The sequence below is a fragment of the Genypterus blacodes genome, unplaced genomic scaffold (assembly GCF_046128005.1).
Source record: "Genypterus blacodes isolate CSIRO-AG114 ecotype Tasmania unplaced genomic scaffold, CSIRO-AGI_Gbla_v1 ptg000154l_1, whole genome shotgun sequence".
In the NCBI taxonomy this organism is placed as follows: Eukaryota; Metazoa; Chordata; class Actinopteri; order Ophidiiformes; family Ophidiidae; genus Genypterus; species Genypterus blacodes.
The window spans coordinates 1,621,675-1,644,301 of NW_027466956.1; the positions used below are offsets into that span (position 1 = coordinate 1,621,675).

Here is a 22,627-nt window from a genome sequence, read left to right on the forward strand (position 1 = left end):
TGCAGCACATGCATGTTAGCCCCCCTTATTTGACAAACAGAGGGGCCGAAACTTTCTGAGAAATAATCAAAACAAGAAAAATTGAGTTAAATATATAACTGTAGAGTTCAGAGGGTTAAGGGTGATTTTTGAGCTACATTTTTGTGCTAAATGCAGGTTTTTAAAGATTGTGATTACAATGAATTAAAGGTTTTTTCATATACTGTATGGGGTGAGAATTTGTTGGTGCATTTTCCAACAAACCCACAGATTTACTCCCTGAAACCAACCCAAATCTGATATTTATGTTGGTGGCAAACCCACCATCATGCCCATACAAACAATCAGTTTATATTCCGTTTGTGTTCGGTTTGTTTCCTGCAGTGTCAGCCACTGTAGAAGACTTCCAGATCCGTCCTCACTGTCTGTTTGTTCATTCATACCGAGCACCAGCCTTCTGCGACCACTGCGGAGAGATGCTGTGGGGGCTCGTACGACAGGGACTCAAATGTGAAGGTACGGGTTATCAAGAATGCTTGCATGTATGTTAATCTCTAAATCGAAGTTTCTTGTTTATGCTGTACTGCAGCATATGTATGAGGATGCACTTAACATAAGTAAGGATTTTGCATAAGCAAGGAGTTGTCAGCAGCAGTTAGCAATAGTGGACAGTTAACAGCAACATAACTACTATTGAGGAGTTTTATCATATTTATTTACATTTAACTGTGCTTGTCATATAACTGTGATGTAATCTATGGGAATGGGTTAACTATGATACAGAGAAGTCTGCTGACACAGAGATAGAGATTCGGTCAACAGGAAGGTCTAACTAAGGTGATCTATAACTGACAAGATCAGACCTCCAACCAACACAAAGGAAGAAACCCACCCACATTAGAACAGTTGAAATAGTTTGAAGATCCTGAGTTCTGGGCTCATTGAGTGGAGGTGTAAACAGGACTGGGTTGCAGTCTGTGGACCACTGAGACTCATTCAGACCTGGGCTGAGACCATGAGACCTCAGTTGAGTTTTGCTCTGTATCACGACTTTAACCTCTTTTGCTAATTAAACAGCTTTAGTGAGATCTCTCTCAACTTGATGTCCTTCTTGCTGCCATGATGAAGTATTTTGAACACAACACTACTTATGACCAATGAATGCTTTCTGTGCAACATAGCTTGATTCCACCAGGGTCATCCTATGTGTGTGATTGCCCAAATGAAAAACCCTGTGCTCCAGTTATCCACAATGCTGGACAGCGGGTGCTGTATAAACCATGCCTACCCAGCTGTTACCAAAATGTAGCCTATCCAGTAACCTCTGGATTAAGCCAGGGTTATACTTTCCACATTCTCAAGTGTGCAAGTATGAGGGTGCAGCAGGGTTCTCTGTGCAAATAAACATGGACGCTGAATTTGAAGAGAGGCTGTGCGAGGTAGTCAGACTCTACCCGCATTTTTTATTTCCCTTTCCTACAATTACTATTTAAAGTGTTTGTGTGTGTCGAGACTGGATGTGCTGCAAATCTGAATTTCATTTTGACCTGAATTGAAGTACGGACGTCTGCAATACATATCCAGTCTGGCTATTAAATGTTAAAATGGCCTGCCATAACAAACAATCAGAAGTTGTGCGCATAATATAAGATTAGATAAGATAAGATGAAAGTTTATTATCCCGAGGGAAATTACTGTGCAACAGTTACAGTTACAGTACAGAATAAAACCAGAACGAGAAATCACCAAACAAGTGCAATATAGAAAAAGTGCATGCAGATACTAGGTACAACATAATAAGTACACACAATAAGGGGTACGAAGTACATACAATTGGGGAACAGTACATGACATTTCAAATGACAGTACAAATACAGTACATGACAGTACAAATACAGTACATGACAGTACAAATGCATGAGGAGGACAAGGGTACAGGTGCAGATGTGCATCTGGCAATATGACTACAGCATACAAGTTTGTATTTATGATATACAGCAGCATGTAGTGCAACATAATATAAAGTGACAGTGAGGAGGAGGGGGGGTGGGGGGTGGGGGTCCCTATGATCCCACTGTCCCTCCTTACTTCACATTACTGATGCTAAGATGCTCTTGTATGAGGCCAGCACCTGGTGGAGAGGGTGAGAGTCATTGTTCATGATGCTAAGTAGCTTGCGCAGCATCCTCCTCCCCAACACACGCTGACACCGGCACACAGAACCGAGGCGGACTGTCTGCCATTGTCCCTGTGCTCAACCATATTGAAGCAAAATTGGTCTTAAGTCTGCTTTCATAGGATTAGAAGAATTATTGGTTGTTTAGCAATATTTCTGTTGTGCACGTTAACCTAATTTTGACTATAGTATATGATCACATTTCGCAGTGAAGGACTTAAGCAGATTGCTTTTGCTTACGTCACATACAAATATTCTGGTATTGGTTGCACACTTGTTAAGCCACCAACAAAGTTGACAAGGGAGGAACTTTGTGCAAGGTGGCAGAGCAGATCATCATCATGTAAGGCATGTGTAACTCTCTCCCTCTTTCTCTCTCCCTAGGATGTGGTCTGAACTATCATAAGCGTTGTGCCTTTAAAATCCCAAACAACTGCAGCGGTCTGAGGAGACGTCGTCCCTCCAACGTCTCCCTTACAGGGGGGCTGGTCAACTTGGCCCGCCCCCTCTCCGCTGAGCCCTCGCCCCCCAATTACTCAGATGAAGCATTACTGGTCTGTATACACTAACACGCTCAAAACAAACTACTTAAAATCAGGAAATAAATACAAATAAAAAATTTTCTTTCCGTCTTACTATCTTTTTTTCTTTCTCTCCAGTCTCCAGTCAGTCCCAACATGGACGTAAGTTAAAACACATCTACATTTCTTCAACTGAAAACACACATATCAATATTTAGCTTCCACATTTTGTCTCCTCCTCTCCTACCAGAAGAACCAATTAGATTACTTTGGAAGTCGGGAGCGGCGTTCAAGCTCTCAGTCTTATGTCGGTCGTCCCATTGAACTGGATAAGATCCTGCTGTCTAAAGTCAAAGTTCCCCACACCTTCCTGATCCACTCATACACCCGACCCACTGTGTGCCAGCACTGCAAGAAGCTGCTGAAAGGTCTTTTCAGACAAGGGCTACAGTGTAAAGGTGATCATTTTACATCCATCTTTCTATCCATCCATTCATTCTTTATACAGTAGTTTGTACTCAATCTTACAGAGACTGAAGCCTATCCCATTCGTTATTCGGCTGGAGGCAAGGTATACCCTTTATGGGTCGCCAGTCCATCACAGGTGTAACCCACAGCAAAACATAAACACTCACATTTACATCTATTGGCTATTTAGAGTTTCTGATTTACCTAGGAGGAAACCAGGACACCAAGAGAAACCCAAACCGACATGAGGTGAACATGTTCAATTCATAAGTCATCGTATGAGCGCCCGTGACACGAGGGCTGTCCCAATTCTTAGACACTGTCTACTAAGATGCCTTATTTTAATACAATTTTAAGTCAGCATGTCATGGTGACTTATGGAGTAAGTCAAACCCATAATACAATGCAGCTGAGACTCTGGTGAAATTTTTGATCCACAATGGCAGACAGAGGCAAGAGCACAGCGACCGCCAAGTCATTTTCAAGTTAGTTGAGTTAGTAAGTTAGTTAAACTACTGTGGAGTTTTTTGTTTTGTTCTGTCATAGGGGAGGCAGTGGCTCAGTGGGTAGTGCTTCCGCTTTGGAACCGGAGAATCGCCGGTTCAAGCCCCTGCCGAGGTGCCCCTGAGCAAGGCACCGAAAACTTAATTGCTCCCCCCTCTGCGAAGGGTGGTAATGTAAGTCGCTTTGGATCAAAGCGTCTGCCAATTGATCGTAATGTAATAGTTACACAAAATGGTGCAATTTGTACATGAGCTGCATGAATGCTCATTTTGACATTTTTGTACATCAATCTTTTTTGTGGATTAGCATATTAGCTAATTGTATTGCCTCGGATTTCAAGTGTGGGTATGTGGGTAAGGAATTTCTTGTTGACTCTGGTGTTTTTTCCTGGATGGTGTTACCCTGGTGTTGAAAGGTGTTTTGTGTTGTGTTTAATATGACTGACAGTGTGTTATTTGGAGCAAAATGACTGTTTTCATTTCTTTGCTTTTCTCTTGCTTCGTCAGATTGCAAATTTAATTGCCATAAGCGATGTGCTCCTAAAGTGCCAAATAACTGTCTGGGAGAAGTTTCCAGAAACGGAGGCAAGTTTCCACACACACACACACACACACACACACACACACACACACACACACACACACACACACAAAAGCACATACACACACACACACACACACACACAAACACACACACACACACACACACACACACACACATTGATACACAGTTGTTGCAAACATGAAATGATTCAAATGTATGAATCCCCAGACCTTTTGAGCCCAGGGGCAGAGTCAGATGTAATCATGGTGGAAGGTTGCCTTGATGACAATGATGGTGACATGGAGGAGGTGATGGCAGCAGATGGGGGTCTCCTGCTGGAGACAGGGCAGGGAGACCTCTGTGACCTTCATGACTCTGACCTGGACGAGTCCAACCGCGCTATCAGGTAAATACACACACACACACACACACACACACACACACACACACACACACACACACACACACACACACACACACACACACACACAGAGAGATGACATTTGTTGCCCCACTGCAGCCCGTCGACCAGTAATAACATCCCTCTGATGCGGGTTGTCCAGTCCATCAAACACACCAAGAGGAAGAGCAGCAATGTGATGAAGGAGGGCTGGATGGTCCACTACACCAGCAAGGACACACTGGTACTTTTCTGGCTGTCTGTCTAACCCTTTTGTCCACGTTTTTGTTAAGTCTTTTTCTGTCTAAACTATCTGTTTGCTGCCTACAGTATATGTCTGAGTACCTCTTTTGGTTCTCTTTTGCACGTTTGTTATTTTGTCTGTGTGTTTCAGTGTTTGTGTGTCGAATAACCTGTTTGTTTTTATGCTGCTTTTAAAAAAACTTTAAGTAGGAGAATTCCCTGAAATATAGTTAATGAAAACTAGACAGTGTCGAAAATGATAAATATTGTATTGTAGTGAACAGCCAACGTGGAGCTTGACGTTGATCACCTTGTGCAGTTGGCTCATCCACCGTGGCTCGGACGCCTCCCAACTACAGGGCAACGACAGCGGCTGTTTTGGTTTCAGTTAGTCTGTAATGTAGCTATTAGAATAAGACACGCAGGATGTAGTGATATATTGGTTTTCCGCCTCATTGATACTCCTGCACACTTAAGTATGAGGATGACATGCTTTCCAGTCCTCATCCCGGAGACTGTGCTACCTTCCCTGGCATCAAGATTTGTCATAACTGAATCTGAATGGTCTTGAGTTGTTTTAGTGTTTATGATTTGTTAATAATAGTTAAGAAATTGGTTGCTTTTTTTACCTGTTGTCTTTACGAACTTTCACATAGAAAATGTGACTTCATTAAAGTCTTGTAGCTCAAAAATACTGTAAATAGAGAATGTAAAATCTTGTAAATGCTGTTTTCCCACTATTTTAGTGCCGTTTTCTGCCAATGTCATTTTTGTCTCTCTCTACTTTCATTACTGCTGCTACTACTAACATTCTCTTCCTCCCCCCTTTGTCTCTCCTTTCTTCCTTCTGTCAATCTGTGTTTCAGAGGAAAAGACATTATTGGCGGCTGGATAGTAAATGCATCACAATGTTTCAGAATGACACAGGGAGTAAATACTACAAGGTAAGACATATTACTGGAAAATAACATGGTCAATGAACAAAAAATTGTGTCAGTTTATTAGAAATGAAATCAGTCAAACACAAACTTAAACTAAAAACAGCTATAGAAATCTTAGCTTAGCTGCTACAAATCAGCTGCAACTAACTGTCTTTAAACACAAAACCAAATCTTTTAACTGTAAATTCACAAAACCCCTACTAGCAAAACAACCAGTTGCCTCAAAACCATTTCATCTGTGCTCAAAATTACTTTTAAACACTTTCAGATCATACACACATAAATTTATAAAAACTACATGAAACACTATATGAAAAAACTGAGAGCACAGTGTCCAGGGCAGATATAGGAGCTGTAGGAAAAAAGTGTAGGTGCAACAACATATTAAGATCAATTTGGCTATCAGGGATTTCAAAACGTGATATTAATTCAAGTTTATATCTTTGTTCAAATTCAAGTTGCTCGGAGCACAACCCCTTCCTACAAAGGGAAAAAGATAGCAGAAGGGTTTCAATTAATATTTCAATTAATAATTCAATCATTCATCAGTAATCTAATTACTTTTGGGTTTACAACACCAAAAGATCAGCTCACTGAAGGTACAAGTGAAATCTTAATGTGGCAAAAGATGGATTCAACATTCAGGCAAAAAACTCTTCCAGTTCCGGCGCTGTGCAAGCGGCAGCCAGCAACAGTTGCTTTGTCTCTCTTTTCTAGCTTTTAGCTTTTTTACTATATGTATTTATGAGTGAGCGCTCGCGACTGATGTCATCCATTTAGTCGTCGTCAGACTCCAGACCCGGCACCTGGACGTGTTCTTTGCGATATCTGGGGACTTTAATTCCTCGGGTAATAAACTTTTATCTTTAATCACGTCTCTCTGGCAGCAACACTGCCTACATTCAAGCAGTTTGTGGGCTGTCCAACCAGAGACAACAAAACACTAGACCTGTGTATGCCAATGTTAAGGAGGCATTCAGCTCCGTGGCCATTCCTCCACTGGGAAGGTCGGATCGCAACCCTATCCACCTGCAGCCCCAGTACAAGCCTCTTGTCCAACGGCAGCCTGTGACTAACAGAACTGTGAGGAGATGGTCACAGGAGGCTGATGAGGCTTTGCAGGGCTGCTTTGAGGTTACTGACTGGGATGTGCTCTGTAATGGAGACAACATTAATGATCACATGGACTGTGTAACAGAGTACATTCTGTGTGGACAGTATTGTTCCCAAAGAGACTGTACGCTGCTTCCCCAACAACAAACCTTGGGTGACCAGAGACATCAGGGCCCTCTAAAATAAGGAGAAGAGAGCCTTCCGAGTCGGTGACAGAGAGGAGATGAAGCGCGTCCAGAGGCTGCCGAAGCAGAAGATACAACAGGGCAAGGACAGCTACAGGAGGGGGCTGGAGCGAAAAACTCCAGCAAAACAACCTGAGGGAGGTGTGGAGCGGCATGAGGACCATCACTGGCTACAGACTGGTTGCCAGACAGCAGCAGGAGGGGACCTGGACTGGCCCAACACTTTGAACCTGTTTTTTAATAGATTTGATGCAAGGCCCACTGTCCACTCCTCCCCCAGCTCTTCAGCCATCAACCCCGCCTCAACCCTCCAGCCCAGCTGACTCCCCTCCCCCACCATTCCTCCAGAACAAGACCATAAAATACGATAATCCTTTACTCGTCCCACAACCAGGAAATTCACTTTACAGCAGCAACGAGGATAGTGCAAAGCAATAAAAGGCATGAAGATAAAATAAGAGCCTAACAAAAGTAAAGAGCCAATTAATACAGCTAAGTACAACATTTTCTTTTTTCTATTGCAAATTCGATGAGTGGATGAATGACTGAATAAATGAATATGTTACATATTGCACATCTGTGATATTGCAAACTGTGATCACTAGACGGGGTTTAATGGGAGAGGTGCCGAATAGTCTGACTGCTGCAGAAAGGAAAGACCGCGGGTGAAGCAGCCATTCACTGAACGAGCTGTGCAGCGGTGCCAGAAACTCCTGTAAGGGATGGGACAAGTTGTCCAACAAAGATGACGGCTGGGCCATCATCCTCCTGTCCCCCACCACCTCCACAGAGTCCAGAGGGCAGCCCAGGACAGAGCTGGCCTTCTTCCCCAGTGTGTTCAGTTTCTTCCTATCAGTGGCTGAGATGCCACTGCTACAGCCGACTTCAGGAGAACTCACTCCACTCCAAAAGACCGGAGTCTCCTGAGTAGAAAGAGTGTGCTCTGTCCTTTCTTGTAGAGAGCAGTGCAGTTGTCTGACCAGTTCAGTTTGTCGTTCAGGTGAACACCCAGGTACCACCCGGGATTTTACATCTCAATGTCCATTCCCTGGATGTTCACCAGATGAAGCATACTGTCAGGACGACCTTAACTCGTCTTGACTTTTTCATCCTCTGGGTAGCATATCCTTTGTCAGAGATCTACTTTACTCAAATATGCAAGCTGTTCTCCCCTTTATTCTCCTATTTCTCTCCTTCCCTCTCTGCCTTCATTTCAGGAAATCCCACTGTCAGAGATCTTGTCTTTGGAAGCTGCCCAGACCTTGTCTGTGCTTCCTGATGGAGCCAATCCTCACTGCTTTGAGATCGCCACAGTCTCCTTGGTTTATTATGTTGGAGAAAACCTGCAGAGAGCTGACGCTTCAATGTCAAGCAGCAGTGTTTTGGTGAGATACATTTCTCATGCACATTTCCTGTAGAAAAAATGGCTATTCTCCAGATCATCACCATACTTTTATCTCTATACACTGTATCTTCTGTTCTGTTTGCCATTTTTACATGGTTGGATGACTGGATGATGTTTTGAAGTCAGAACTGTTTTTGGTGGGGCAGGACTGGTTGTCATGTTTCTTGACCTGCTTGTCATGTTTCTTGACCTGCTTACTAACCAATTTTGCTTCTTTGCTGGCTGTTTGTACAGTGTTTTCTAATTGGTTTAGGTTTTGCACAATGGGATTAATTTTAGTTGTTTTCAATGGGATAGATTCCAGCTTTACTGACTGTTTTTTCCTGCTGGTGTCAGGTGAGTGGGGTGGGGCTGGATGTGGCTCGGATGTGGGAGATGGCACTCCAGCACGCTCTGATGCCAGCCGTCTCTACAGGAATTTCTCACAGCTCACACCGTAGCGGACACAGTAAGATTCTGAAAGTTATTTCATTTCATTTAAGCTGTGGGCGGGTACTAGGGGAGAGTGCTCATTCATGTGGTGCATGAATATTGAACAACTTTTAGGTTATTACATATGTAGCTACAAACAAATCAGAACTCAGAAACAGGTATGGGAAGTGTTAAAAGCTCATTTGAAGGGTGTAATAATACTTAATACTATAGTCATACACTATACAGGGGACAAATATATATTGTAATATGAAAAGTACAAATGGAAACCAGCAGTTACTACTTTCATTGCAGACTTCGACAATAATTTTGTGACAGTGTCTCTGAATCATGTTTAAACACAGGCCTGTGCATTCGAGTAAAGGATACTCACCCAGTATGCACTGATAACTTCTTAATCTATCAGTTCCCTATTCCATTTTTTGCTTTTCAGGGGCATATAAACATTCATTATATGCTGATGACATCCACTTATACATCTTGCAACCAGAGAGTTTGTGGAGAGATTCCCTCTCCACGAACAGCTGGGTGTTCAATAGGAACTACCAGTGGGATTATACAGAGGTACAAAAAAGGCATGCAAGGCAATACACACAAAACACCATGCTTTAGGAAATAGCATGCAAGACAGAGGAAAAAGGAAAGACAGCCGCAAAGTCCTGAAGGTGGAGCACCCGAGCGTCCATCTGGGAAAGCAGCCGTCTCTCGCTGAGACAGCCCAGAAGCCACGGAGCTGAAAGTCAAGGATTTAAACATTTCTAGGGAGCCTGCCTTTTTAACGAGTGCAGGAAGTGCATTCCAGAGAAAAGGAGCACAGTACGAAAATGCTCTTTTTACAAAAGTCTTTGTCTTGACCTTCGGGATGACAAGCAGGCCTGCCTGCTCAGATCTTAAGGATCGCACCGGAACGTATGTGGCGATAGGGTCAGAAAGATACACTTGAGCTAAGCCATGTAGTATCTTTTGGGTAAAAAGTAAGACCTTAAAATCAGGGGGAGGGGGGGGGCTGTAAAGCGGTAATTGTGCCGGCTGCGGTGAGTGTGTTCACCGGTGAGTGCATCGATGAGTGCATCGGTGGGTGCGCCGCTGAAGCGCCGCTGAATGCACCGCTGAATGCGCCGCTGAGTGCGCCGGCAGACTATCGCGCACCCGCCGGCAAACGCCGACTGCGCGATAGTGTGAGTGATGGGAAGCCCCCCCTAATGGCACCACTGTGTATGACATGGTCACAGAACTCTCTGTGTGGCTTTGATGTCAGTCTCACAACGTCCTCCAATCTGCTTTTTACTGGGCTTGGCATGGCCTTGATCACTGATGTTCTTAACAGTGTGGTTTGTAGAGGGCTTCTCTCAGCTTCCTCCTCAGTTTCCTGCTTCCATTGTATTCAGTTCCATCGGCTAATGGATTAATCATCCAGTCAGCAACACTTATGCGCAAGACAATTTCCATTGTTGGCACCCCCATGGTTCGTGCTCACAGTGCCTTGATGTCGCCAAGTGCCAATATGTTGCCCATTGTCTCTTCCTCGAATACTTTTATCCATTTGCTGGCCCCCTCTTGGACTTTAGGAAGTAGAGCAATCAACCCCTCAAGGGTTAGGGTTGCCAAGGGATATACTGTCCCTGTGCCCCCTTTATCAATATTGGATATTGCAGGTCTGCATCTAAGGTCATAATCTTTCTCTATCGCTCCCTGTTGGCTTCCTGCAGCAAATGTAAGACTTCCTGCCACAATATCTCTCTGTTCTACTTCCAGAGGTCCTTCAGTGTAGTTTACTCTAGCTTCACTTCCTACTTTGGCCTGCTTTTTCACATACTGTGTCCTTTCTTTCCCTCTCACAATATCTCTTTGCCGTCTTTCCATTTCTGCCTCTTCTTCTATCTCTTGATACCTAGTTTGTTCCTGGTTTTCTTCACCTGATTGATCAAACTTCAACCAATATACATCTTCATCTTTCAGAGCCTGGTTTCTCTCTGCATAGCAATCTGAGACTTTTGGTCTGTCCTCTGTACCTTCCTTTCTCTATTGGAAGCTTTTTGTCTGATGAAATTTGAACAACCCCTGCCAGATTTGGATATATTCCTGCAGCATCTATTGACACCAGCTGTTTTTCTGTCTGCTTCCTCTCTGCTCTAACCTTTTTACCTCTTAAATTACTTTGTATTTCTCTCAGCCTGTTCCTGTAGTTAGTGCCTTCATCTTTGAACAGTTTTATTATTTCTTCCCCTTTCTCTCTCTCTCTCTCTCTCGCTTTTGTTGTCTTTTCTTGCTTTTGTCTGATGGTTCGTAGTCTTTTATTATGAGTTGCATCTCTTCACATGCGTTGACATTAAATGTGCCTTCAGCTCAAGTACTGGAGGTTTTTAGTTCGCTTCTTCCATTTTTCAGATGTTTTCTTGTTTTCATGTCTTTTTAACGGTATCAGTCCATTTCTGCTGTACTTATCAACAATTAGAATATTTTCTTTTGATGTTTTTATACCTGGAAGGGCTCAATTGCATAGTTTCAGAACAGCAATATATTTCAATTAAGTCTTAATAACTAAGTTGAGCAACATACATGTTCCAAGCACAAGTTATAGTTGTTGTATGTCCTAAGTCACCTTTTCTTAGGCCCGTATTATGAATGCAGCATCTGATAATACATTTCATCAGATAATCCAACAATAAATGCCAATACTGTATTGCAGCTCTCAGTTTATGTACAGAATGAGGATGAGGAGGAGCAGGTTTACCTGTCTGCTTCTCTTTTTAGCAGGGCCGAATGTGTGAGAACAAGTCATACGCCCCTCCCACGTCTCAGTCGTGAGCAGGACACCAATCTGTGCACCTCTGTCTCAACACACTGAGTGAATACGCAGCACAAAACAACACTGCACACAGGGACCACACCCTTCCTCACTGCACACATGCATTCAAACTGTCAACTGCGCTGCCAACACTTGTGCACAAACACACACACACACACACAATGCTATTGTCAACTTAAATATGAAAGGGACAGCAATTGTAACAATAAACAGCTTGTACGGCAACTGTAATATTTCTAAGATTTTTGTTCTTTTGAATTCACCCCTCTCTTTTTGTCCAAATAAGTTGTTTACTCTGACCTATGTATCTCTGAACTTATAATTTTGGTTGGGTCTTATTGAGGAGTGAGCAAGGTGTGATTGTGTAACAAATGTCCTGGTGTGTGTCTCTACCTCTCTCCGAGATTTTGGAAGACAACACTGTAGCTCGAAGTACTTTAACGGGACCGCTCATGCATCATCAATTATTTCCTCTTATTGATCTCTAATTCTTCAATACACATGTAATGCTGTAGCATCATCAACTTTTAGATTTCTGAAAATCACTTCAGTGCATTTGACCAGTCAATTTCAATTATGCAGAAATATAGCAAATCAACACATCTAAAATGCTCTAATTACTGTAGTTTAATTCAGTAACTACACTTAAATGTTTTTCTTCTGTTGAATTCTCGGTTGATTGATTTTAATTTACCTACAGTACTTCTTCACTATCTCTCCTCCAGACGAGTTGTTATATATCATTGTTATATATTTAATACTGTTGATTAATCGGATCCGCTCATAGAGAAACTGCAATGTAGTTTTTTCCTTGGTCTTGCTGTGAGCCAGCTAATCTGCTCCTTTCCTCATAGTGAGCCACATAGTGCTCCTATATTGGTTTATACTAGAAAAGTCTCTTGTTAGTTCTTCCAGTGCTTCTGAGCTCCTTAAGTTAGACGGCAAATAAGAAATATTTTCATCTTCGTTCCAAGTTGACATTTATGGAACGTTTCTCGACACCCTGGTCGAAATCATTCAAGATCCCATGAATAAACAGTTTCAAATCTAAGTTTAAAGTCTCATCTCTTGACTAGTGTACGTCCTCGGGTTAAAGACGACTGGGACTTCCCAGATTTATTGCGCAAATCTCACACACAGATACACGCACACACACGCCTTCTCTCTTCAGTCTCCCTCCCCTAAGCCAGATTCTTTTTGTGAGTGTAAGTCTACTGAACTTAGCAACCAGGCGACGGACCTCCAGGCAGCCCCCTCACACAGAATACTATACTAGTGAAAAAAGCATCTGCTCACCTCTTAATGGCCATTTCTATGTGGGGAGACGCACACGAGTTCCAACCCCCCCGGTTGCTCTTGTCAATCCTTTACGTGATGCCATTCTATATACTGTAGTATACTTCAATCATCAATCATCATCTCAGTGAATACATGCTGTGAGATCATGAGGCTTTTCCTCCGGATGTCAGGGATTTAATTTCCACACAGCTTTATCCAAAAGGTTTAACAAAATGTTTGTTCAAAAAGGCAAAAACATAAATCTCTCCAAAAACACAAAAGTATCAACCAAAAGTTCCAAGGTTTTCCACACGGTTTGATCCAACAAGTTCAACATTAAATGTCCTTGTCTAAAAAGAAAGGTAAAACATAAGTCTCTTCAGCAACTCTTCAAAAAAACGTAACAGGGTTTCACCAAAGTATCACCAGACTGTAGCTTCAGCCCAGATCCCTCCTTCCAGCATGGAACGGGCTTTGATTCTCTGCTGTCTGTCTTCATATATAGGCCTGGTGATTACCACCCTGATGTCCAACAGGTGTGTCACCTTGTACCCCATCTTTGTAGTCTTTTTACGTTGGCCATTTTAGGTTTTATAGTCTTGAGTGCCACCAGCAGAGGGGGACATATTTCCCATCCAGGCCTCTCATGGTGTCACACTTCCCCTCTCTCAGACCTGACTCTTGGCAGGGTAACGGCGGTGTAGAGGGCATCCCGTCCGGAGAGAGCATCAGCAAGTCCCATGGTGCTGGCCAGATCTGTGAATAATCGAAAAATTAAAGGCTCAAAAACCATCTGGTCATTCTACTGTTGGTTTCTTTATTTCTGGCCGTCCATTGTAAAGGGGCATGGTCCTTCACCGGAGTGAACTGTCGGCCGAGGAGACAGTAACGCAGTGTCGGGAGAGCCCATTTCACCGCTAGAGACTCCTCTTCCACAGTTGAATAGTTCCTCTCCCCAGGAAGCATTTTTCGGCTCAGGCAAATAATTGGGTGTTCCTCACCTCCATTGGCCTGGGAGTGCAGCGCGCCCAGCCCCCCTTCTGAGGCATCGGTCTGTACAATGAACTTTTTACGAAGTCCGGGGCCATCAGAACTGGTCTGGAACACAGCGCCCGTTTGAGGTTGTTGAATGCCTCTTCTGTTCCCGAATTCCATTTCACCATCCTGGAATGCTTCTTGGTGGTCAGTTCCGTTACTGGTGCAGCCAAGACGGCAAAACCTGCAACAAACCTCCGGTAATAATTAGCTAGGCCGAGAAAGGATCTCATCCGTCTCTTGGTGAGCGACTTTAGCCAGTATTGTACAGCCCGTAGTTTCACCTTCTGGGGTTTAACCAGCCCACGTCGGATGGTGTACCCGAGGTAGTTGGTCTCAACTTCTTGGGGTTTGCTGTGAGTCCAGCCTACCAGAGAGAACTTAGTACACTCAGCACCCTGGGTAAGTGGCTTTCCCATTCAGGACTTTGGATGACGACATCATCCAAATAACCAGTGGCATACTTTTTATGGGGTTTGAGAACTCGATCCAACATGCGTTGGAACATGGAGGCCAAACGGGAGCATGGTGTACTGGAAGAGACCATCTGGGGTGGCGAATGCCATCTTCTCCTTGGAGGCTGGAGTCAAGGGTACCTGCCAGCATCCTTTGGTGAGATCTTGTGTGGTTATAAATCGACCATGTCCTAGGCTATCAATTAAGTCATCTACTCGGGGTATTGGGTAGGAATAAAACTCTGACACCTCATTTAACTTCCTATAGTCATTACAGAATCATATTGTTCCATCTGATTTGGGCACTAACACAATCGGGATTGACCACAGACTCTGGGACTCCTCAATAACCCCAAGTTGCAACATTTTCTTTACCTCTGCTTGTATGGCTACCTTCCAGGCAGGTAGGGTGCGGATTTCATGTTGAACCACCCGGGTCTGTCCTGGAGTGGAGGAGAAGATGTCCTGGTTCCGATCCACAAGTTTGTGCGCCTGTTGCTGTTGATGCAGCGCCAAGTCCGGTACATTGTCTCTGTGGGTAGATTGGGATTCCCTGGGGGGAAGACAACTGAACATAGCTTCCCTGGCCTGCCATTTCTTCAACAGGTTAACATAGTAATTTTTTCTGGCTTCCTCTGTCCAGGTTGCCTTGTAGTTCACCTCTCCCACCCGCTCAGTAACTTCATACAGGCCCTGCCAGGTGGCCAAGAACTTACACTGAACCGTCGGGACCAGTACCAGCACGCAATCTCCTAGTTTGAACTCTCTGAGCTTTCCTGGGCGGTTGTAGGAGGTTTGCTGTTGGCGCTGAGCTGTTTCCATGTGCTCCCGTACAATGGGATTGATGGACCCCCATCTCATGTTGCTCACAGTGGTCCTCAGTGTGCTCAGTGAGCTTGTGTGTATGCCCAGACACATGAAACATTAGAGGGAACATTGGGTAAGGGTATTAGGGGGTTCCTAAAGGTGGGTTTTGGAGCTGTGATTTGGCATTTGGGGCAACTATGGCAAAAGTTTTCAACCTCTGTAGACTTCTGGGCAACTTTTTGGGAATTGGGGTTTGTATATCGTCACTTGTATTACTCTGCTGCATGCCACGTTTACTGTCTGTTTGGTGGCCGGTCTTCTGGGTTATTATTAAACTTATTAGACTTTATTGCTTAATCCTGAAAAATGTAATGTCATATTGTATGTTGATATTGTATGTTTTTATTCATTCATTCTTTATTCATTCATTCATTTTGTTTTTGTGTATGTGCCAACAGAAGAAGTTTCCATCAGTATCTCTGTGTCCAACTGCCAGATACAGGAGAACGTGGTGAGAACACGCACGCACGCACGCACGCACGCACGCACGCACGCACGCACGCACGCACGCACGCACGCACGCACGCACGCACGCACGCACGCACGCACGCACGCACGCACGCACGCACGCACGCAAACATACAAAGATGAATAAAGGTAAAGCTTTTTTTGCTTTACTCTAGCAGCCTTAGGCTCATTTCACACTGCCTGCATATGTGGTGGTGAAGCCTAGGCAGCATCTCGCTTTTTTGTTCTCTGCTCAGTTTACACCATCACACCTCAGAATGGCAAAGGAATGGCAAAGTATCCCACAAGCATAGCATGAGCGTAACTGAATTTTAAAGTTTGCTGTATTTGCACCACTGGGTATCATCTCTTCCCATTGTCAGCTCTGTTGCTAAGGCGAAAGACAAAGATGTTCCAGCAGTAGCAGTTTGCATCAGCGCCACTTCAGCAGTGCCTACGCAGGCATTGTGAAACAAGGGTTATGCATTATGACCCCATACGGCTATTGAGGCTTTTGGTTGCAATTCACTTGGATCCACTTAAGTTATAGCAAAACAATGAAAGTAGAACATTGACACCCTTACTTTAATGTAAAACAATGTAACAATGTAAAACATTGGATTTGCGGTCTAATACCATTCAAGTTCCACAGTTAATATTTGCTTGTCTGTATGTGTCATCAGTGGAAATTCATAAAGTGTGTCTTTTGACATATTGTCTTGTTTACACTGATGGCACCAAACACCGAAGAGTTTTAATGTAACAGCTCCTGTCTCCAATCTTTCCTGATAGCATGCACTTAGTTGTAGCATGAGATTTACATTCATGCAAATGCACTCGAGTACAGAACATGTACACCCATTTCACAGCATAAATTAGACTCACATCGCACCTCACCGTCTCCAAGGTGAGCTTATCTTCAAGCACCTCAAATGGAGATTACTGTGATTACCCTCTCAGGCAAACGGTTGCCATAGCGACAGATGATAATTAGGTAGCAGAGGAGGTATATTGTATTTCTGTCCTCTTTATTAAGGTGTGATATTGGGCTGTCCGCTAACATAACAAGAAAATATTTTCCAGTTTTGGTGTCAAAGCTGTGGCAGATCAGTGACGGCATTGAGAAACATGCACACCAAAAACTCCTGCTATTGTGGTGATTAACACACAGCAGGGGGTTTTCAGACAGGAAATATTTTAAATCATGCTTTGAATGAACACAGCATCTCCCCACCTGCTGTAGCTTCCTCATTTAGTAATCAGGTTATTTGGACACTCAAATCTACATCTTTTGATTGATTAGTTCCTAGCCTAGCATAGAAAGACCAATCTCGTGTAACTCCATCTGGCAGTTGTTGTTCTTTTATTGCAGCACATACATTATAGTTCAGTTTTATTTTTATAGCAACATTTTATTCAAGCAATCAGTATTAAAGTAATTGATGAGCAGAAGGGCTGGCTAAGAGTACTGTTTTAAAGGCTTCAAGTATGTGCTGCTTCTTTAAAATGGGTATTCAATTGATGAGCATGTTTATTTATAATAATAAAGTATCACTGCAGTTTTCAAAATGAAAAAGAAGAAACTCCAATAAAAAGCACATTGGATCTCCCTTGCGTATGAAATGTGATATATAAAATAAATAAAGTTGCTTTACCTGAGCTCACAGTGCCTCTTTTCTTGGACATATTCTTTCTGCTGATTGGGCACAATTTGGATGCATGACAGTAACGTATACATTAACTCTTGCTAGGTCGGACAATGTTTATTATTTCTACATAATTTTATTGCCATTATAGATCAAACTAAATAGTCCACAAAAACTGAAAAAAGCATGTCTCCATCAATGATGCCTTAAACCTTCTCAATAACGCCTTGAACCCTCATTTACATACAGATTCAGGGACTCCTATAAGCTTTAAGATCCACAGAACCTCCTGGAAAACCACCAAAAAACTCTGTGTGCCTCTTAGCCTCAAAACTGTTTATGTGTGCCAAGAAGCTCAAATTGTAAGCATTGTGAGAAAACAAGCCACACAGTAATGTACACTGAGTGATTTTGAGTGATTTGTGTTGTTTTTCCAGGATATTAACTCTGTCTATCAGATCTTCCCTGATGAAGTGCTTGGCTCAGGACAGTTTGGAATCGTCTATGGAGGTGAGACACCACAAGGATGCATTAACCAGTCCCAAAGGGACTATCAAAGTCACTGATTTTGATTTGACAATTTTGCGGCAAATTGCATCATTTTATTAAACAATCATTATTTTCTCCTGTCACAAGCGACTTCAATTGTGGACACCTCATTAACATGTTATCATCATCTAGTTATCTTTTTTTGATGAACAATTCTTACTTGTTCCATTGATAAGGCAATGTTTACCAAAGCCAGATATTTAAGCACAGATAATACATTTCACCATCCAGTCCATACTGTATATGGTTCTGCTGCTGCTGTCATCTTACCCACTTGTTCAGTCACAGTCCACTGCCTGCATCTTCCTTCATACCGGACATCTACATGTCGCTCGGTTATGAAATGTTTTTAATGCTTATGAGCTACAGTAAATGGAACCAGCAGGCAATGTAAATGAAAACAGGAATGTAAATGCAAAATTTTAATAATCTTTACATTTTTTTGTTAAATGTTTGTGTTGAAATAGAGTGATATGTGATTATTATGCTGTAAAATTGGAAATCATGCAGCTTTGTGAAAAATGCAGCGTTTTGTTGATTTGCATTGAATTCTGCAATCACAGAATTGCGGAAAACTGGAGGGATTAACTTTGCTAGTGCTGCAAAGATGAACACAAATTCATTCAGTCAGCTTGTGGGGGCTTGTAGCTGTTTATACATGCTTAACCAGGTGACATTAAATTAAACATAATTGTGAATATACTGTGTGTGTGTGTGTGTGTGTGTGTGTGTGTGTGTGGGTGTGGGTGTGTGCAGGCAAACACAGGAAATCTGGTCGAGATGTTGCCATCAAGATCATTGATAAACTTCGTTTCCCCACCAAACAGGAAAGCCAACTGCGCAACGAGGTGGCCATCCTGCAGGTACACACACAGACATAGACACATACACCTGTTGGCAATGAGTGAGAGTTCTTGCTGCGAAAACTGGTAATAGCTTAATTAACGTAGCAACACTGTAGGGGTGTGACATGTTATAATATTGCAGCACTGCTCAGCTGTTCCAACATGCATGCAGCACGTACACACATGCGTGCAGGCACGCGCACACAGGCACAAGCGTGCAGGCACATAAACACGCATACACAGGTATGCTGGCTTGTATTGTTGCGTGATGCAAAAAAATCACGCACACGCTCACACAGAAGAAGCTTATTTATACACTCTTTCTTCTTTTTTAACCGAGCTGCTCTCAGAACAAGGCAAAACTGAAACTTTCCTGGCGACGATGTCACGTTCATTAATCTGCCACCTGCGTGTGACCTCCGTATATGTCAATTTGTGAAATGTAAGTGTGTGTGTGGATGAACATGCCTATGTGAGAGTACATGTATTGATTGGTGATTCAATCAGGCTGACAACCATATATCATGGATGTACTTGACAACTATGATTCAGACAACAAATTGCCAGCACACTTATGGGATAAAATCCCTTTTCCAAGTTTTTGTTTTGTTGTCTGACCCACACAACCAACAGCTTCAAGCCACTGAACTAATAGTTATGGGCCCCCGACTAGGTTACTTTTAGTAACAATTTAATTTGAGTTTTATTGAAATTACACTCAGTTGTGATTAAAATCCCCTTTAAGCAGTGGCGGGTCGTCAGGGCCAGCAAGGCCTTCTCCACTGGCCTAAACATCATCAGAATATAAATTTAATTTTGATATATTTTTTTCACAAATATGTATTAAATTATTCCCCATAGTTTATTCTCTTCATTTCATAGCTTCCGTCTTAGTTGCGCTGCTTCCAGCCTTAGAAGAGGATTTGGAGGGGGCTGGGCTTTATGTTAGCACTTTTATCCAATCATATTTCAGCCTTAATGTGTTGCCAGGTTCCATGAAATCTGCCCTTAGGCCTTCAAAATCAACAGTGCGGCCGCCTGTAGCTTAAAGTCAATGCAAACGAAACTGTGGCGTTAACCAATCAGATTTCGAGTTAGCTAGTACAGGCCCGCTAGCAGGCGTACGATAACGTCAGCACATGCACGTCTTTTGATTGGATACGCACTATTGAGAGGCAGAGCTATGCAGAGCTATCAAGCTGACGTTGTGTGCCGCGCCGGCACCACCGATTGAGCCGGCACCACCGATTGCGCCGGCACCACCGAGTGCGCGATACTGTGAATGATGGAAGGTCAAGTGGCCGGTGGTGGCGCTCTTTTAACGATAGGCTAACATTTTTTTTCAATGCTATGCGATCTACCCACATTACCTTCGTGATTGACCGGACCGGACTCAAATTGTGATAGTGCTATTGCATACCCTCCACAATGTGTTTCTATGGCAGATATCAATACAAAAGATACTTGTACTGTAAATTTAAGAAGATAAATGAATAAAATTTTACCTCAACCCTTAGTCTGTTTATTCACAATTTTAGGTGTTCTCCTTTAAACCTATTATTAATTTATTTTAATATAGTTTTTATTTGGTTTTTAATAATTAAAAAAAAATGTAAGCATTGACTTAGTCATCGTACGTCTTGTTTTTTATAAATAATTTCTTTTTAGCTTTCATTTAGTTTCCATTTTTCTTCCTGACTGAGTACAGTTTTCTCACAGGCTTCGATGGTTAGCTGTTGTGTGATTTCCTCTTTTTCATCCGTTTTTTAATTGTCAAGTAGGATTTGTATTTGCTGTCAGATTTCTACAAGTGTTATGATGGTGATGAATCAAGGAATGAATGTATTGGGAGATGACAATTGGATGTAAAATAGAATAGTTATGGGGATGTTGATGAGACGATGAAGACATGTGCCCCTTCTCCTTCCCCTCTTAGAGCCTGCACCATCCGGGTGTGGTGAACCTGGACTGCATGTTTGAGACGCCAGAGCGAGTATTTGTCGTCATGGAGAAGCTGCACGGCGACATGCTGGAGATGATTCTGTCCAGTGAGAAAGGACGTCTGCCTGAGAGGATCACCAAGTTCTTGGTCACACAGGTACGCACGCACACACACAAACACACACACACACCATAATCCTACTTCTTTTGGTGAGCACCATGACATTCCCTCTAGCACCAACATCTTTTATTTTTCACATTTTATACTTACTTGTACAGGACATGCCAAATACAATCCGATTGTTGTGATACGGATTATTAATTATCTTCTGACTGCATTCATGTTTATGTTTTTCCAAAGCAGACTGCTGGGGTCTTTAGAGACAAATAATTTTTGTGTGTGTGTATGTGCACGCTTGTGCATGTATACATGCATATGTGTATGTTCTTCAGATCCTAGTGGCTTTGCGTCATCTTCACTTCAAGAACATTGTTCACTGTGATCTTAAACCTGAGAACGTCCTGCTAGCCTCAGCTGATTCTTTTCCACAGGTATCTTGCTTGTGTGTGTGTGTGTGTGTGTGTGTGTGCACGTGCGTGTGCATGCTTGTTTTGATACTGTAAGAATCAGAAATGTCCTCATTTTCATCAACTAAAAAATATTGTCAATTTTCACTGTCGAGAGGAGGTATACAACTTCTAGCAATGTGCAAAACTGGTACACTCTCTTCACAAGAGAGGTAAGCACCACACTAAGAGAGGGAGAGGGAAAATGATCAACAGGAAAGACACAGAGACTTCTTGCATTGCTCCTTCTCTGAAAATATTGTGTATAAAAAATATTTGATGGCAGTCATTTTCATAAAACATAAATTAATATCCCTCAGGAAAATTTGCGAGGGACAGAAAGGAGTCAGAGATGGATTGATCACAGAATGTGATGACAAATAAACAATAGAATCATCATCAGAAACAGAAACAGTTATTTATTTTTCCATGCCCATCTGTGGTTGGAGATGAGTGGAATTTCATCTTCTGTTTCAAAATCCTGTTCTCATAATAAATATGGAGTAATTGTATTCTGTGATCAAAAAATGAAATTTGTTACGTAGAAAGTAACTGGTGTATTCATTCTGGAACTTAGAAAATTATTATTAATAATTATTAATTCAATTTTTGCCAACTTCACTTTAATACAGTACAGTATATACAGCATATTCAAGAAAGGGAAATTTGACCTGCATACTTTACAGTGCAGACGTGCATTATGTTTGTGTTTTGTACCTTTTTGGAGCCATCAGTGTGAGCTGTGTTTCTGCTCCAGGTGAAGCTGTGTGATTTTGGCTTTGCCAGGATCATCGGTGAGAAATCTTTCAGACGCTCAGTGGTTGGCACGCCAGCCTATTTGGCTCCTGAAGTACTGAGGAACAAAAGTTACAACCGTTCGCTGGACATGTGGTCAGTGGGGGTGATCATCTATGTCAGGTAGGCATGAAAGAACATGACATGAAAAACACAACACAGCGCTACTGCAGGGGGGGGGCGCCGCGTGGGATCGGAAGATGAGCGATATTTCTTCGATGTAAGAGGGGAGCGCGAAAAACTTCTGATCTATATAAGGGGGGCGCGAAAGAAAAAGTTTGGGAACCACTGCTTTAGTGGAATGGAGACACGTGGTTATGCACAGAAAAATCTGTAAATGCATCTTGGTGGGTGTGCACCACATCTGCACTGTTTAAGGATTTATTTTGTTAAGTCAGATAGTTTGATGATGTGAGATGGCCTTCATTCATGGTGTAAGGTTCAAGGTTTCCTTTATTGTCATTGTACAAGAGGAGTTGTACA

General features: G+C 42.6%; 1 protein-coding gene across 1 annotated transcript in view; it reads left to right on the forward strand.

Moving 5' to 3' along the window:
- prkd1 (protein kinase D1) overlaps window positions 1-22,627 on the forward strand; it is a 75,766-nt gene that overhangs the window by 29,845 nt on the left and 23,294 nt on the right. The window contains exons 3-18 of the mRNA XM_076165981.1: window positions 364-495; window positions 2,540-2,709; window positions 2,815-2,838; window positions 2,927-3,134; window positions 4,155-4,232; window positions 4,420-4,597; window positions 4,712-4,835; window positions 5,701-5,778; window positions 8,291-8,458; window positions 8,815-8,926; window positions 15,753-15,805; window positions 17,885-17,957; window positions 18,753-18,859; window positions 20,778-20,939; window positions 21,236-21,334; window positions 22,107-22,267. Coding sequence (XP_076022096.1) covers window positions 364-495; window positions 2,540-2,709; window positions 2,815-2,838; window positions 2,927-3,134; window positions 4,155-4,232; window positions 4,420-4,597; window positions 4,712-4,835; window positions 5,701-5,778; window positions 8,291-8,458; window positions 8,815-8,926; window positions 15,753-15,805; window positions 17,885-17,957; window positions 18,753-18,859; window positions 20,778-20,939; window positions 21,236-21,334; window positions 22,107-22,267 — 1,927 coding nt within the window. The remainder of the gene's footprint in view (window positions 1-363; window positions 496-2,539; window positions 2,710-2,814; window positions 2,839-2,926; window positions 3,135-4,154; window positions 4,233-4,419; window positions 4,598-4,711; window positions 4,836-5,700; window positions 5,779-8,290; window positions 8,459-8,814; window positions 8,927-15,752; window positions 15,806-17,884; window positions 17,958-18,752; window positions 18,860-20,777; window positions 20,940-21,235; window positions 21,335-22,106; window positions 22,268-22,627) is intronic.